We start from the raw sequence: 18,065 nt of genomic DNA on the forward strand, positions 1-18,065 counted from the left end.
TGCACAGGGTCGAAGTAGTGTCGGGTTTCGTCACGCTGGTCGATGGTGCTTGGAGCTGAAGATGCTGCAGGCGGCTCGATGTGAAGAGTTCCGGTGGATCCAAGGGTGGATCTGAAGTTGTGAAGACCTGAAAGCAGAGGGGACAATGTTCAAAGTCACTAGCCAGTGACTACCGTGGAACCAGATTGGAACCAGGCGATGTCGGGTGCAAACAGGCGTTGTCGGGTAGCTTCTCTCTGCAGCCACGTGGACACCGGGGGTCGAGGACGTCCAGGAGTCGGTCACGAGCTGTCCCACGCAGGCTTCTCGCTGTTGGCGGTGTCGGCGACCTGATCGGAGCAAACAGGCCTTGGCTAATGCAAGCCACACAGGAATCGAAAGATGCTTAACACTCGGACCCGCAAGGTCAGAGCGAGTGCTCCTTTTCACAGGAGCTTGGGTGAGTCTGGAGCAACCAGACCCGCTGTGTAGTTAGTCGGTTTCGTCGCCAAGATGGCCGCTGACCACGTGGCTAGTGGCCGGGATGGCGCGTCGAGTGGCACAATGCAAAAGGGCCCCACGCAGATCGTGGAGATGCTGGGGGGCTGATCTTCGGTGCAAGGGCTGCTCGATGGTGGGGGTTCTCAGTCCCCAAAGCACAACGTCGAGGATACCTCAGAAGCTGCGCAGTCAGCTTTTCGAGTGTCTTCCAAGAGGTCCGGTCCCACGTCACTCGGTGCCTCCACGGGTCCCTTCTTTGCAGGGACTGTGGATCGGGCTCTGAGAGGTCTGGGAGTCTGGTTCTTGTCAGGCTCTGGGCTCGGGCTCCGGCGAGAGGCGGCGGCAAAGCAGACGTCGAGTTGCTGGTTGGTGCCTGTGTTCACAGGGTGGCCACTCCTAGGCCACAAGGGAGATTCTCTTCAGTCTTCTGTGCAGCAGAATGTCGAAGTCCAGTCTTCTTCTTGTTTAAAGTTGATTTCAGGATGATCTGCTGTGCAATGGCACTGCTCCCACTCTTATTCCCAATCTGAGGGGTGGATCACCTACTAGGTCCCTCCTCTGGGAGGAACCAGGAAGGGGGGCGGTTACACCCCCTTTCCTTTGTCCAGCTCCTCGCCAGCCCTGGGTCTGGAAAGTCCCAGGACCGGTTTGGACTGGCCTATGCACGGGGACACCTTGTGTGCCCCGGGCATGTCTGATTCTATTCAGCCCTGTCCTACCCAATACACAAAACCCTGTCTGGGGTGGTGCTCGCACCTCCCAAGGCAGGAAACCCTTTGTCCAGGCCACCATCTGCCGAGTTTCGGTCAGCAGCAGGAGGCCAGACTCGTGTCTGTGGTGGCAGCATCCATTTTGTGATGCTGAGGCTCTGGTTAACTTTAACCGGGGTTAAGGCTACACACATGTCGTGTCCCTCTATTAGGGTGGAATGCTATCCCCGTCGACAGAACTGTCGAGGGGATAGTATTCCAATTCGTATGACACCTTACTCGACATGTTTTGATAAAGCCAAACCAAAGATAGCATTTAACCGCGAGGATTATAATGCACTTAAGAGCATATGGTATGGCAATATCCCGGAACAGCTTAGGGAGTGGTTCCCGACAGCTGCAGACAGGCTCAGCTCATGCTAGAGCACCATCTCACATATTTCCAAGCACTCTGCCTCCAGGATTGATGAGGCCTTCCATAGGAGTGGCTGAAAGGTACATATGTGTCCAGTTTAAGGTTAGATATAGGGATACTATATCTAAGTAAGAGGTGATTACACCAACTTACCCCAGCTGAGTGATCAGCCAGTTGTGTCAAATATGGAGGCCAGGCCAGGGGTGGCACAATACATGCTGCAGCCCCTGGTAGGCCTTGGATGCACCTATGCCCTGGGTACCTATGGTACACTGTTACAGGGTCCTATAAGGTGAACCAGTTCCAATTATGTTATGCACCTAGGGTACATGGAGTCCATTTTAAGGAGAGAGCAATCAGCCTGGGGCCCTGAATAGCAGGATCCCAGGCCAACTAAGTCAAAAACCAGCTAAACACCAGGCAAAAAGTTTGGGGGTAACCATAGTCAGATATCCACCTTCCTACAGCCCCTGTCTCTCAATTCATCTTTTCTGGTTGCTCCTATACACAGCTTGCACCAGTGCCAGTATTCTGTGTGCGTCAGACCGGCCCGCCCGCCGGTCTTACTTGCTTGTGGAATTACGTGTGTGCTGTTATAGCCGTTATTCCTACGAATTTCTTCGGTTTTTCAACAGCCTCCGCTCTCTTATATCCACTGGGGGGAGCTCTTGCTTCGACTGCCATAGTGCTGGGGCACTCTCCCAGTTCCCAGGGCACCTCCCTCTCCCGGGGCCCTCCGCTCCCTAGTCTCACCTCCTGGTAGTTGGCTGGTGCGCAGCTGCTTCTCCCTTCTGCCTCCGCACGGGGGGTATCTCACCGCCACTGCTCCCCGCAGTCTCGAGTGCGGGAGGCCCCGCCAGCCGAGCACCGCACTGCTCCTGTCCAGCGTCTCCGGCTTCCTCATGACGAGACGTTCCCCGCAGGAGTCCGCTCTTAGCCGTTGTGTCACTCACTGGGCCCCCACGGCCAATCCTCTCTTCTGGGTATCCAAGTGACAGCTCTCATTCACCGCCGGGCTCTTCACCCGCGGTCCGTTCACCGGCTCGGTAGGGTAGGCAATCTCTCGGCACCAGGCCTCACCACAGGCTCTCGTTGTTTCTCTGACCGTCAAGGGGCCAGTTGTATTTCGATGGCTGTCCCGTCCAGAAGGACAGTCACTGCACTCCTCCACCACCGTTTGTGCTACCGATCATGGGTCTATGGATAGGATATTGCAGGATTGTGAACTCGGGCCGCGAGAGCCCCACTGGAATGCGGCCATCTTGCGTGTGCAACCCCCTAGCCCCCCAGCAATATCCTATTTCTTGATCGCCATGCATATGTAACCAATATATTGACAATCCAAAGATTAAAAATTCTGTACAATCACTTTTTAAAATCCTGGCGACCTCAGTTAATCGATTGGTGGCCATTATCTGACATATCGGTACAATATGAAATGTGCTTCTGTCTCAGGTACACCTTCACATATTAAACAACTGTGCGAACCATTAGAGCAGAGACTGTTGATCGGGAGGATACTATACCTACATTTAAGGTATAAGGATCTCGCAGGTAGTGGTTCTGAGCGATTCAAAAAGTCTTCCTGTTGCATATTATCCTTAAAGCTTAAAAACCTGTTTGTCAATGTCCCTGCTATTCTATTACATAACCAGCTATCATCCACGTAACTCCAATATCTCTTTTTGAGTAGATTTAATGATCTTTTCTGAATACTATCAGGGTTGAGCCACAAGTCACTCATGCTCAATTTGACCAACCATCTCTTTACATAGTTGAACCACTGCACACACCCTCTGGTATCTAATGATAGTACATTCAAAAGTGATAACTTCATGGGGAGTGGTGAGTCCTTTGACCAAATGCGAATCCAAAATGTGAAAGGCCTAAGGGCAATTACATGAGCTACAATCTTCATGCCCATGTCCAATCGCATTGGTATTAGTGGGGTATTTCTAGGGAGCTCCAAGACTGATCTCATAACTATGTTTTTTTCCAATGTGAGTCACATAGGAATAGCCCCAAGTGCTGCCCACAAATGTTCTCTGGGAACTAAATCAAATGCAGCAAAGAGGTCTACAAACACTACATTACGTAATTTGCCGGATCACTTTTGTCCCCCCTTTTAAATATGGGCACTACATCGACGCCTAACCATCTGTCCAGGATTTCAGCTCCTTTTAATATGGCATTAAAGGTACAATTTAAAATTACGATCCATATTTTTTTGTTCTGATCCGTAGAGATAGCCTGGAACTTTATCAATGCCAGGGGCTTTCCCCCACTGAAAATTTGCTATTATATCTAAAGTTTCTTCCATAGTTAAGGCAAGGTGGGCTGTACCTGATTCTAAATCAAAATACTCGTAGATTACTCCTCCACTATTTTTTGGTCCTGCATATAGTTTAGAGAAATTATCTCCCCAGATCTGTGGAAGGATATGAAAATATTCCTCCTCAACTGGATTTTTTGTACCATTCTTAATCAGATGCCAAAATTCCTTAGTATTTTTAGTTTGGACTGCCGTTAGAAAATCTTGCCAGTACCTTATGTGCCAATTCCTTTGTGCCTCGTGATGGACTTTCCTATATTATTTCCTTTTTAAAGCTACCAGTCTTTTGTGGCCAGGTTTGATCATCCCCATCAAAGATTTCCGAGCTGGAAAAACAGTCTTGTCAAATCATTCATTCTAGGTGTTCCTTAATTTTTATTACTAGTACTAGCTTTATAGAAAAATATTTTGATATTGTTAAGTAAATTTGCAAATATTTCGACCAGGGGTTGTATCTCCAATCTTCTACCACCCATATTGACCAATGAGTTGGCAACTAATGTGTAAATTTGCGCCAAAGTTACAGCAGCCACTATAGGTGTGGCAGGGTATACTCAGACATGAGTCCCTTGCTCACTGCACCATCAGGATTCAAGCAAGCCGGGCCGACAACGGCTGAAATGCCAGAAACCGGTCCCCGGAAGCTTGTCTCCTTTCCGGTGAAGAATTGGATTGGTAGTTTGGTCTGACCTGTTCCCATGATGCACTGGGCCAGGGACAGACTAATTTGCATATAGCCAGGTTCTGAGCTGGGATGGTGCAGTGAGCTAAATAACGGTGATGGATCAAGCCCTGATCTTTGGACTGGGTAAGAGTGGTCTGCTTAATTCAGACACTCTGTTCATCACCACCCCCTTTTCTGAATCGAAAGTTACAGCAGCAGCAGTGGTCCCAGAGACCATTGCCTGCCCTTAAAAAAATTAAACCGAAAAGTTTAATTTTTCTTTTTTAAATGCATCCTGTTTTCCTTTAAGGAAAACGGGTCGCATTAAAAAAAAAATAAACTGATTTATTAAAAAAGCAGTCGCAGATATGGTGGCCTGCTGTGAGTGCTAGCCATTCCTAATCGGGTCGCAAATTGCGCCTGCCTCATTAATAATAATGAGGCATGCAATTTGCGACCCCATTAGGAATCGCAAACAGTGTCTGAGACACTGTTGTGCATTCCAATTAGTGAATCGCAAATGCTATGCAATTTGCAACTTGCTAATTGGCTGGTTGTACATCTGGCCCTATATGATGTAATACCCCTTCCCTCTATAGGAACTCATCTAAGAGTACGATGGTTGGGGAATTATGATGTTGGAAAGGGAATCTATTATAGATGTTTGCTAATAGGACTGAGCTATTACTTGATGTATCTTTGATGTTCACAGCCAGTTTGTCGGGGGAATTTATAGCGTATCTTTCAATATGTGCCAATAAATTAAATTTAATCCAGATTATTTGACCTCCAACAGGGTGACCCTTTTTTGACGGTGTAGCTTCTACACTATAATTGGTAAAGCCCACTCTATGTATTTTGTCAACATCCCATGTCTCTTGAAAGAGGCATATATCGTAGCTGTCAATCAAGTTCTCCCATTCTTCACATGTGACCTTTGACCTGAGGCCTGCTAGATTCCATGACAACAATCTTAATTTCTTAGTGGGCTCAGTGTTTGATTGTGTATTGGACAACTGGGAAAGTAAGGCTGGTAGTACGCTCATTTGAGTATGGGACTGCCCCTCATTCACCCTGCTCATACTAATCTCCAATAGATGATCTTCTCTTTTTGGGGTGTAATCATGATAACCTTCCCGTGTTGCAGTTGTTGTACCTCTATGAGAAGACAGTCCCTTTACATGTCAAATGTGCTTATGCGCATGATCTGTCTGGACCTGGCCCTGAGAAAAGTTTTCTGTAGTAGTGTCTGGCAATTCCAAAGTCTTTAGGCCTGTGGGCGAGGGTTTAGGTAAAAGAGAAGGTTTGAACTGGACCAAGGATCTATTAGGTGGAAATGTACGCGGGTCTAGATTAAGTAAACCCTCTACCAGGTCCCCACGTTACCAGCTCCAATATAACGTGGTCTAAATCTTTATCTGTGGAGCAACGTTTGGCCTTCACTACATCAGATCTTATAATTGAGCGACATTGTCTTACCTGCAGTATCCAGTGGATGACTTTGTTTACCAGTGCTTCCCTTGATTCTGCTGAATTGTGTGACAATTTAGATACATTCATCATAAACACTCTACTGTTGCCCCCTTTACATAGGTCCCCATTCCTGCTTGGGTTCACTATTGGTATGCCAAAGTCACACATGACTCCCTCTCGGATGCTCCATTTCATTAGAGCCATTCTGGACACAGTGCAGTTTTGGGCTTATCCTCCGGAGTGACGATTCCAGGATATTCAGGTTATGAATCTGATGCTTCACCCTCTAACCTGGATTTCAGTGAGACTGTCTCTGAGGCTGCTGAGCCTGGTAACACATGCCCGCTGGCATATGCAGGCTCTGCAGTGCGACCTGAAGTCCCAGTGAGCACATCATCGGGGGAATCTCTATGACCTGGTGTGGGTATAGGAGGGAACTGCAAAAGATCTGCAGTGGTGGCTGATGAACTAGGATTAGGTCAGCTGCTCACCTCTCTCCCTTCCCCACCCAGAGCTCACAGTGGTGACAGATGCTCCACTCCTAGGTTGGGGGGTCATCTGGGAGAGGTGAATATCAGAGGACTCTGGTTTCTGGCAGCATCTCAGCTCTATATAAACCTGTTGCAGTTGAGAGTGATTCATCTGGTATTGAATTTCCATATAGGGGTTTGCCCAAATTATCCCACAATACCTGGGCAGGGAACCTTTAGACAAGCAGAAATGGAATCTTATGTGAATTAATTCTTACAAATGTAATTTCCTCAGTGAAAATTTTAATTGGTCACTGGGGATGTATTTGATTATACAAAGCATTATTTAATCTGATTTTTTTTTAACAAGTATGGAAATCTTCACTCCAGGTACAGGTACCTCAGAGGCCTTCGGGCGATTCATCTTGCACTAAAAGCATTCCTTCCCTCTGTCCCCAGAAGAGTAGTGCAGGTGTTCACGGACAACACCACCGTGATGTGGTACTGCAACAAACCGGGCGGGGTGTGGTCGGGGACCCTATGCCAGGAGGCTCTCCACCTCTGGACATGGCTGGAACATCAGCGCATATCCCTGGTGGTTTATCACCTGGCTGGTTTCCTGAATGCCAGGGCAGACAAACTCAGCCGCAGGTGCACAATGGATCGCGAATAGCGTCTTTACTCGGAGGTGGTGCAAGGTCTCTTTCAGCAGTGGGGAGAGCCTTGGTTAGATCTGTTTGCCACGAAGAGAACACGCAATGTCAGCAATTCTGTGTGTTGGAATTTCCAAGGCGGCACTCGCTAGTTGACGCTTTTCGTCGCGTGTGGAGTTGCAGTCTGTTGTACGCCTTATCGCCTAGACCACTTCTGCCTAGAGTGCTGAAGAAGATCAAGCGCGACCGGGCCCAAGTCATTCCTGTGGCTCCAGATTGGGCACGAAGATTCTGGTATCCCGAGCTGCTCAACATGGCCATGGATCCTCCGATCCGACTGCCTCTTCGGAGGATCTTCTGTCGCAGCAGCAGGGGACAGTCCTCTATCCAAACCTGTCCAGTCTCCACCTTTTTGCGTTGAGATTGAGCGGCAGCAGTTGACATCGTTTGACCTGCCTCCTGAAGTCAGCGATGTAATCTTGGCAGCCAGGCGTCCCTCCACTAAGATAGTATAGGCCTATCGGTGGAACACATTTTTGGCATAGTGCACAGCAAAGGCTGTGGATCTCCTCTCTGCTCCTCTTTCTGAGGTTCTCCTGTTCCTACTTTCTTTGGCCCAGCAGGGTTCTGCTCTGGACACTATCATGGGCTATCTCTCGGCCATTTCTGCCTTTTTTCGGCTTCCAGATCAACCTTCTCTTTCAAGTCCCTAGTTGTTAATCGTTTTCTAAAAGGCATAACTCGCCTCTTTCCTCCTACTCCTTTCATTATGCCGCAGTGGGACTTGAATCTGGTTTTGTCCTTTTTAATGTGTGCTACCTTTGACCCTCTCCACAACTGTCCTTTAAGGCTTCTCACGCTTAAGACGGTTTTCCTGGTTGCCATCACCTCTGCTAGGAGAGTGAGTGAGCTCCAGGCTCTTTTATTAAAACCTCTCTTTTTGCCTGTCCATTCGGACAAAGTAGTCCTTAGACCCGTCCATCCTTCTTGCCAAATGTTGTCACTGCCTTTCACATCGGGCAGACCATCACTTTGCCCACCTTCTTCCAGCCTCCACATCCTTCGAAAGAAGAGGGGAGAGGCTCCACCGTCTGGACCCAAAACGTGCGCTTTCCTTCTATCTGGATTGCACAAAACAGTTCCGGGTGGATGACCAGCTCTTTGTTGGGTATGTGGGTGCAAAGAAAGGTCGGGCCGTACAGAAGCGAACTATCTCCCGATGGGTCGTTTTGTGTATCAAAGCATGCTATTCTCTGAAGAAGAAGGAGTCTCCAGTGGGGCTGCGTGCCCATTCTACTAGGGCGACGGCAGCAACTATTGCTCTGGGACGAGGCATTTCTCCTATAAGTGACATCTTTCAGGCTGCTAAGTGGGCCTCGCTGCACACGTTTACAAAACACTACTGTCTTAACGGTCAGGTCCGGAGAGACTGCTTCTTTGGCCAGTCTGTTCTCCAGGACATTCTGTTGTGAGATTGGTTTGCAGACCCACCACCGGGGTTAGTATTGCTGAGGTATCTATTCGAAGGTAAGGAATCAATAACTAACGTGTTTCTTTCATATGAACAAGTTACTTACCTTCAGTAACGATATATCTGTAAGAAACATTAGTTAGTTATAAATTCCTTACCACTCCACCCATCCTCCCCGTTCTGCGAAATGATTTCAAGGGTTAAGGTTATCCTTTTAAGGCCCTAGTTTTGTGCACCAGTGGTCAGTGTCTTGCATGGCTCTGCTCTTCTGGCGTGGAAAGTCGTGTACAGAACTGACATCAGCACGCGAGTGCGGCATCTATGTAGCTACCGCAACGTCATCCCGGCGACATGACGTCAACGACGGACGCAGAGCCGACCAACGCCACCTTCCGACATGCAGAGGTACTGCTGATGAGAAAACTTTCCGGATCCAGTCTGATGCCTGGGGGTAATTCTGAGGTAAGGAATCTTACAGATATATCGTTATCGAAGGTAAATAACTTGTTCTTTCTGTATGCAATATTCAGCCCAACAGTAGTAAACAGTATTGTCCAAGCACCGCTGAAGAACATGGTCATACTTGGTCTTCATCTTGCCCTTGCTCTGAAAAGTATGGAGTTCTCATGGGAATCAGTGTCTGAATGTTTCAGGCATTCAACCATCATATCCCAAGCCCTAGCGTTCTCAATCGCATTGCGTCCCTTCCGGACCTCCTGGAATAGTACTGTACCTTCGTACAACGCCCATTGAATCAAAACCTCCCTCCACATATCTACCAGAGACTTGCCATTGCTTTCCACTTCAGGGTGATCTCCCTCTTGGCAAGGATCATTGCTAAATCTATTAATTTAGTCATTATTTTAAGTTTATTGGGACAGGGTAGGCCACCCAGCAAGCATGCAATAGGGGATCAGGGGATCTGCCTCTCTGTGATCTCCGTCATACAATCCATGACTCCCTCCCAAAAGTCTCTTAACCTAGGGCAACTCCGGACCATGTCTGGCATCTCGGCTCCCCCTTAACTAACACCTGGGGCATCTCACCTCTTGCTCTCCAAATATCTGTATGATTTTTTGGGGCGTGAGATATGCTCTTTGGAGTAAATAAAGATTTATGAGCTTAAAGCTAAGATTGTGTTAGACCTTATAAGTGTATGCCAATATAAACACCCACTGTTCTTCCAGAAATGGAACCGCCAGTTCCTTCTCCCACTTCAAATGTAGGCCTTCTGAGGGCAACATAATACCTGCTCTGAGTGCCTGATACATGAGGGTGGCCGCCTGTACTCTACCCATGGTCGTACAGACAACCTGGCTTCTACAGTGAAGCAGTGGTTCTGCCTCACCACCACCCCAGGGATCATGTATTGCCAACACTACTGCATGATGCAACAGGAAATTACCTGCAGGTATTTCGAAGGACTCTGAGAAGTCTGCAAATTTCAACAGTTCTACCAACGATCAATGCCATAACTGTGCCACTCCGTTATGCCCCTCAGCGCCCACGTCATGTTGAGTACTGTGAGGCATCGCAAGGGCATGTCCGGTGCATATGGGTGTGGGGTGCGGCTGGGCTGTAGGCAGCGCTGCCAGCAGCCTCAGACAACATGCAAGGCCAGTGAACCACCCACTGCTGGGCACCTGTGGGTTAGAAGGATACGGAGCAGACTATGCAAAGGCAGATTCCCAGTACGCACCCCCCCTTCACTATTCAGTCGGGCATGTAACCCCCTAGTAAACCATTGGAGCTGAGCTGATAAGTAATATGTTTCCTAATCAGGCACGACCAAGCCCCCTTTTCTGATAGCCATGGACACTCTTCGTCTACCAGCACTCCAGGTGAGATCAACCAGTAAGTAGTCAAATTCCTCAAAAAAACATGCGAGAGGTGAAAATTTGTAGGGTGGTAAAAAAATATAGTAAATGGAGGAGAGCCACCATTGTAGCGATCGCTATGGGGCCCCCCTCGGACAAGGGGTGGATTCTCCAAAAAGCTACATTGGCTCAAAGCGCCCACACAGGTACACCCAATTCACATCAAGGATATCTCTGCGGTTATGAAACACCTTGACTCCCAGATATTTCAAGCAGGTTATCTCCCATACTAGGCCATATTGATTCCTAGGCGGGCGACCACCACGAGTAAGGGGGAAGAGAAAGGATTTCTGGCATTTTATCCGGAGTCCTGAACAGTCACCAAAGTGTTCTAATAATGTTATTGCTCCAGGTGTGTCTCTCTCCCGCCCCATCAAGAAACAACAGCATATCATCAAAGTACAACGCTGTGGTGTACGCCAGCTCTCCACTGCGCAATCCCTGATACGCCAACCCCTGGTTAGCTCTGCTGGCCAGCAGTTCAAGTGCAATGGTAAACAAAAGCAGTGAAAAGGGGCAGCCCTGCCTGGTTCCCATGCCCACTATGTAGGACTGAGAAATCCTCTTACCTGTGCAAACCCGTGCAGTCAGGGATGCATATAAGAATTGGGTTCATTTTAGGAAGCCCTCCCCCAGCCCCAGTTGTCTCATTACCACATATAAATAGTCACATCGCAGGCTGTCAAAAGCTTTTTCTATATTGATGGATACAACCACTGCATCATCATCCTCTGGATCAGCAGTGTCAATGAGGGAGAGGAGTCTATGAATGTTTATAGCCATGTTCCTCCCTGGGATGAACAGAACGAATAAGCCTGGACATGTAGGGGAGGAGGAATGATGCCAGTATCCGGCTCACTATTTTATAGTCCACGTTCAACATGGATGCTCAAATATCCTGGGAGGGCCGACCAGACTTGAGCTGAGGGATTGATAAGGGACTCACCCATGGTGGTTGGCAAATGCCCCACCTCTCGTGCTGCAGCATTCAACTCCACTAGTTTAGGGGCAGGCTCCTCAATACAGATATCGTAAAATGTTATTGGGACGTCGTCGGAACCAGGTATTTACCTCTTGCCATACTCTTGACGGCAACTTGTATCTCCTGCAACGTAATGGGTCCACCCAGATCTTTAGCACCTCCTGCATCAAGGCGGGGGAGTTCCCCGGTTCCCAGCAAATCAGTAAGGGATTCTTGAGGTGGAGCAAGGGCGGAGCATAAAGGGCGGTGTAATAGTACGCAAATCACTGGTCGATCTCACTCTGGCTGTACAGCCGTTCACCCTGCGCTATGGCAAAACCATAGCTGTCAGCCAGTTTCCTTCTCTGTCGGTCATGTCCCACACCTCCAGAGTGCTGTCTCTTCCTAGTAACGGTTTGGAAGGATGACCTCGCTAGCACACCCGTGCCTCAGCAGGCACACTGAGAATTCCTCTCCTTCTCAGTAGAAGCCATGGACTCTGACCAAGTTATCTGGCCCATTGGGGGTGGCCTGCGTCCTCCAGGGTCCTACTCATCTAGCGTCCCTAGCAACCTTTTAGGCACATGGTACTTCTTTAACTTAATAATCCTCATGCACTGGAATACCCCATGTGGTCGATCCCAGATTAGCTCAGGACCTCCAGCATTCCAATCCGCTCCTTTTTCAACAGGACTTCCTCCGTCCACCTTGGGACCCATACAGCATTCAGGCAGTCATCTATCACCGGGAGCCGATTCCTCCCCGATCTGACCCCCGGCCAGGGGAGGTGCCTTAACTTATTCATCAGCCTACCCCAATTTCACTCTGGTAATGCTCGTATGTTAGTGCCTGCATTCCAACGGAGCACACTCTTTGACATGCATGTTGACGCTGTGCGCGTCGCTCGCAAGGTGTCTCATCAAAAACATTGCTCGTTACATTAGTCTTTTTCTATTCTTTGCACCACATGCACAAGCTACTCTCTAGTATGCTGTAAGAGATAGGCATAACTTCTTACCTAGACACAATTATGATGTCACTCACACAAAAGTATGCATGGCATAATAGAATGTATGGTGCAACTGACAAGCGGGCAACGATTACTTTCATGTACATATGTTTTTAAGCACTGCATGCTCTATATCTATTTCTCTTACTAACAGGACCTGTTTCAGTCTTCTTGTGGTGCACCTTTAATGTATTGTGTACCTGATACTATGTTGAAGTACATATGGTTCTCTATAGATTGTTCATTCTTCCACTGTCCTTAAGAGGCTGTGAATCATAAAGAGCCAAAACGCGTCGACACCACTGGTTGGAGGAGTCTAACTTTTTCAATCTGTAAATCTTTCCAAATATAATTTGTGGACACACACTAGGAAACAGAGGGCAAATGTGTCCTCGTGTGTGTTCCAATTATAGACTACCTCCTGTATGGACTGGGCAATATTTAAGAAACACAGCCATAGTATGTAAGAACAAATGTAAGAATGAAGAAAGTTTCTAGTTGCTACGCAAATTGTAAATTCAGAACTTGTACAGCACAGTATTTCTTTTCTTGTTCTTTTTCTCTTTCATCTTCTGTGATATATGTACAACTGTTTGTCAAGAGTGTTTTACTATGCACACTTCAGGTACCTGTACCCGGAGGAAAGATTCCCATGCTTGTTAAAAAATCTGAATAAATAATGCTTTGTATAATCAAGTACATCACTAGTGACTAATTTACATTTTCACTGCTGAAATTACATTTGTAATAATTATTTCCCAAAAAATACTGCTTCAATTCGTCTAGATCATCTGGCATTGAAAGCCTTTCTTACTTCCATCAAGGCAAGGCTGGTTCAGATGTTCACAGACAACACCTCTGGATGTTTTATTGCATAAACAGGGTGGAGTGAGGTTGGGTGGAGAGGCCCAGCGTCTCTAGACATACCTGGACATCTTCCTAGATGTACAACACCTGGCGGGCTCTCTGAATACCAGAGTGGACGAACTTAGCTGTCGATGCGTCATTGGTCATGAATGGCATAAACATCCAGAGGAGCTGTAAGGTCTTGTCCGCGACTGCTGAGAACCTTCATTAGATCTATTCACCATTGCCAAGAACACACAATGTCAGCACTTCTGTGGGCTGGAGTTTCTAAGGCCGCTCTCACTTGGAGAAACATTTTATCTTGAATGGTACTCAGGCCTCCTTTACTCCTTCCTGCCTATACCTCTTCTGCAAAGAATTCTCAAGAAGATCAGGAACGATCGGTCCCAAGTCCTCCTTGGGGCTCCGGATTGGGAATGGAGTGTATAGAATCCCAAACTCCTGAGCTTGAACAGCGGTCCTCTGATCTGGCTACCTCTTCAGGAGGATCTCCTGTCACAGCAATAGGGCAGGGTTCTGCAACCGAACCTGCACATGCTCTGCCTTCGTGCATTGAGATTGAGTTGTGATAGCTGACAGTTTTGACCTCCCTTTGGAAGCTTGCAAAGTCATTCTGGCAGTCAGACATCCATCAACAAAGACTGTATTGGCCAGTTGTTAGGATACGTTTGTGGCTTGGTGCAGTGACAAGCACGTTGATCCCCTTTTCTGCACCTTTGTCAGATGTACTGTTGTTGATCATTAGCCTGGCAAGGCTTAGCTTTCGGCACAGTTAAAGAGCATCTTTCACGCATATCTGCCTTCTTATGGTTGCCGACTCAGCCCTCCCTCTTCAAGTCACCTGTTGTGACTTGTTTACTGAAAGGACTTCAGCATTTGTTCCCTTCAAAACCCTTCATTATGCCCCAATGGGACCATAATTTGGTTTTAACATTTTTGATGTGCTCGCACTCCAAGCCTGTACATAGCTGCTCTTTACGTCTCTTGACAATAAAAATTGTCTTCTTAGTGGCCATCTCATTGGCCAAGAGGGTTAGCGAGATTCAGGTTCTTTCTGGGCACTCTTTCCAGACAAATTGGTTTTTAACACTTGTGCCTCTTTCCAACTAAAAGTGGCGACTCAGTTCCACGTGAGCCATAGTATCCCACTGCCGATCTTCATTCACTCCGTCTCACCCTTCAAAGGAGGAGAGACTCCATTGCTTGGACCCAAAAGGAGCTTTATCGTTCTACATCAGTTGTACCAAAGTACACTGAATGGACGATCAATTCTTCATTGGGTCTGCCAGAGCAAACAAAGGCAAGCCTTTGCAGAAACAGACCATCTCCAGATGGATTGTACTCTGCATTAAAATCTGCAATTCATTGGCCAAGAAGCAGCCTCCTGAGGGCTTGTGGTTTCACTCCACCAGAGCCAAGGCTGCGGCAACTGTGCTAGTTTCCGGAGTCCCTGTCCTGGACATCGGTCAAGCTGCTACATGGGCATCTCTCTGCTTGTTTACTGAACACTACTCCATTGATAATCAATATGTTGCAACATGCACTTTACCTGTTTAGTCCTCCAGAACTTTTTAGTCTGAACAATTTTGGAGGCCCACCTCCGGGAACGTATTGCTTTGGTATCTATTCTAAGATAAGGAATCTGTGGCTAGAAGGCTTTATCAGGTGAGCATGCTACTTACCTGCTTAATGCTCTTTCTGGTGAATATTCTATCTAACTGTCTATCTAATTGCTCACTACCTTCCCACCTCCCTGTTCTGCGGAATGGTCTCTTCTTTTCTATCTAAAAAAAAAAGTCCTGCATTGCACAATAGTCATACCAATTTGCTAATATGCTCTGCGTTTGAGGGCACAGAAAACCCTGTGAAGGAAACTGATGTCAGCAAGCCTTATAGGAAAATGGAATGCGTTTCAAAAAAGAAAATTAAACGTTTGTTTAATTTTTTAAGAGCTAACAGTCGGCCGTAGGACCACTGCCTGCTCTTAAAAAAAGTTTATTATAAAATTCTACAAGGCGAAGGGGTCCCATAGGAATAGTTTTGCGACTGTAATTCAGTTGCAAAACATTAATACATCCCATTGAGATTCAATATTTGGAAGGGACGTCCTAAACAGGCCCCTTCCAAATACAGAATCGGAATGCATTCACAATTTCAAATTACGATTCGAAACGTCTTATGCAAAGCAAAATTTGGGATTCATACATACCAAAATAGTTGTTTGCGTTCGCAAACGAGCAGATTCTGCGATTTGGTCTATTTGCAACCGCAAAAATGCTTAGCACATACTAAGATGGCCTTGACTTAGTATGTGCAAAGGAACTCTATTAAATGTGTAAAAAAAAAAAAGGACATTGAATTTCATAATCTTTCCTTCGCTTTCTTTTCTGTAGGGTTATTTCCGCCTTTACCGGGGAACCAACATGTGCGGCATCACCAAATACCCGGTAACTGCCATCTTGACCAACAGTAAAAACGTTCGCTGTCCCTCCTGAGCATCTGCACAACACTTCACTTCTATTCCTGCTTCCACTCAAACGCTCATCGAAGACAAAGGACCAAATCCATACATTCTGCAACCCATGACTGATGACCAATCGAATCTGGGGAGGCGAAATAATCCATCAGTCTGATCCGTTGTTAGGTTGGGTTTTAACAAATATCTTAAATATAGATTTCCAAATTGAACTATTACAATGATCTAGTGGTGAAGGAAACAAAAATCATTCATTGTAACATGCAGTGTAAATGGCTGTCTGCTCCAATCGTAAAACTGTTCTTTATGAATGAGTTTCAGTGTAGAATTACGGCACAAGTAGATGTGGGTACACACACTTGTATGAAATACTCACTCCACCCAACCCACCATGATTTTGGGTGACAACAAGGCAAGAATGGACATTTGGGACACTGGAAAGAGACGCCATGATAGACTGAAGGACTTTGGGCGGTGCTCAAGGCACGAGTGGTCGATGCATCCTCAGTTTACAAAGAGTTACGGCGAAATAATGCTCCTGTGTGCACTAGAAGGCCCTCAATTCAACTGTTAAATCAAACATTTGCCACCCTTAATTCTTAAGAGGTTTGAAGGAAACCCTGTGCCAGGGTTGTTTGCCACACTTTGCTATGCTTGCTAGCACTCTGCAGTGAGTCTTGTACAAAAAATATGTTCCATGGCTGCTCCTGGCTATCTGCCCAGCCGTGTCTGCGCATGTGACACATTACTGTTGCCAAATAATAAACATTTTTTTCTCCTTTAACTTAATTTCTTTTCATTTCCTAACATACACACTGTGAATTGTTTTTTTTTTTACATTTGCATGAATATTGGCGTGTTTATTTAATAGAAAAATGGAGAGCAGGTTTGGGAGCATAGGTAACTATTTTTGGGGTGGGAATTGTGTTGGAGTGTGTGTTTGTGTTCTCATTCTTTTTTACAACAATGTGTGGCTACCAACTCATTTTGCAAAGTCCATAGAGCCAACAATGTTAATGCATTGGTGATTTCCCAGTAATCCGATTACTGCGATTCTCCCTTCCTGATCACAGATCTTTCTGTGAAACCTTCTTTCTTAAACCCACATTGGCAGGGCCTATAAAAACCTGCTTAATCCATAAAACCGCCTGGTTGTATGCGAGCCCACTTCGAAAGATGCATACAAAGGGGGGAAATAAGGCCTGGGATGAGAAATGAAAACTGGAATAAGGAAAATACTGGCAATAAATCTAGGTATCATCCTTCCTTGTTCTTTCAGTTGAGGACACCTGTGGACCATCTCTAAGAATTAAACAAGAATGCACAGAATGAACCTGCAATGCTGAATACCCAGGCACTTTTAATGGCAAGTGATCAGTTAAAATCCTTCAACAAATGACATTCAGTCCTATTCCCCCACATAAAACGTGTATCTAAACACGAGAGGAATTAGCGTTCCATGTAGCTGGCCAACAGATCTCAACGATGGAGACCACTTCAGCCACAGCTGAATTGAATAGGGAACCAGCCTGTTGTGATCATACCTCAGTTTCACACAAAAATTAAAAGAGAAAGGTCCTAAACCCACCTTGTCTATTGTGCCTACATGTTTCAGCCTTACTCAAACCAACAGGGTAATGGGCACTCTTCAGCACTTGGTCTATCTGACCTTCCTGCTTAATTCTAGTCCTGCTATGTCTAGTGCATGGGTTACGAATGGCAGGAATCAAATGATATAACTCTCTTGTTTTGTGATAACGGATGACGGAAAAACTGGTTCAGTGGCATGGAGATAGGTACTGAATTTGACATCCCAGGATGGACGGACGGCAATCGAGTGTCCCTTTAGTCACTCTAATGCGATTTATTACACTATTGGCAATTTCTTTTTTCTTTTAAACAATTCTTTATTGAGATATTTTCACATTTTAACCAACCAACCCCCCTGCCCCCCCCCCCCCCCCCATACAGGCAAATCACTTTATAAATACATAGTCAGGTGCAAACAAAATATTAAACACGCTATCCTAGGTAAACATTTTAATCAGGACGTTCTATCCACCGTGTGAGGGGATCCCATATTTCTAATCCCTTCCTTTCCTTTTTCCTTCCCCTCCTACTGTAAATAGCTATCTCTAGGCTATGTGTTGTTAGCAGTCGTGCCCGCCATTGTTGGAATGTTGGTGGGTTTGGGTCTAGCCAGGCCG

At 46.6% G+C, this 18,065-nt stretch overlaps 1 protein-coding gene across 1 annotated transcript in view; it reads left to right on the forward strand.

Annotated features, from left to right (window-relative positions):
- Positions 1 to 16,642, forward strand: part of CTSW (cathepsin W) — a 536,072-nt gene extending 519,430 nt beyond the window's left edge. The window contains exon 11 of the mRNA XM_086938511.1: positions 15,776 to 16,642. Within this exon, the coding sequence (XP_086794637.1) occupies positions 15,776 to 15,877 (102 nt within the window). The 3' untranslated portion in view covers positions 15,878 to 16,642. The remainder of the gene's footprint in view (positions 1 to 15,775) is intronic.
- The last annotated feature ends 1,423 nt before the right edge of the window (positions 16,643 to 18,065 follow it).

This window comes from Lissotriton vulgaris, chromosome 9, assembly GCF_964263255.1.
Source record: "Lissotriton vulgaris chromosome 9, aLisVul1.2, whole genome shotgun sequence".
In the NCBI taxonomy this organism is placed as follows: Eukaryota; Metazoa; Chordata; class Amphibia; order Caudata; family Salamandridae; genus Lissotriton; species Lissotriton vulgaris.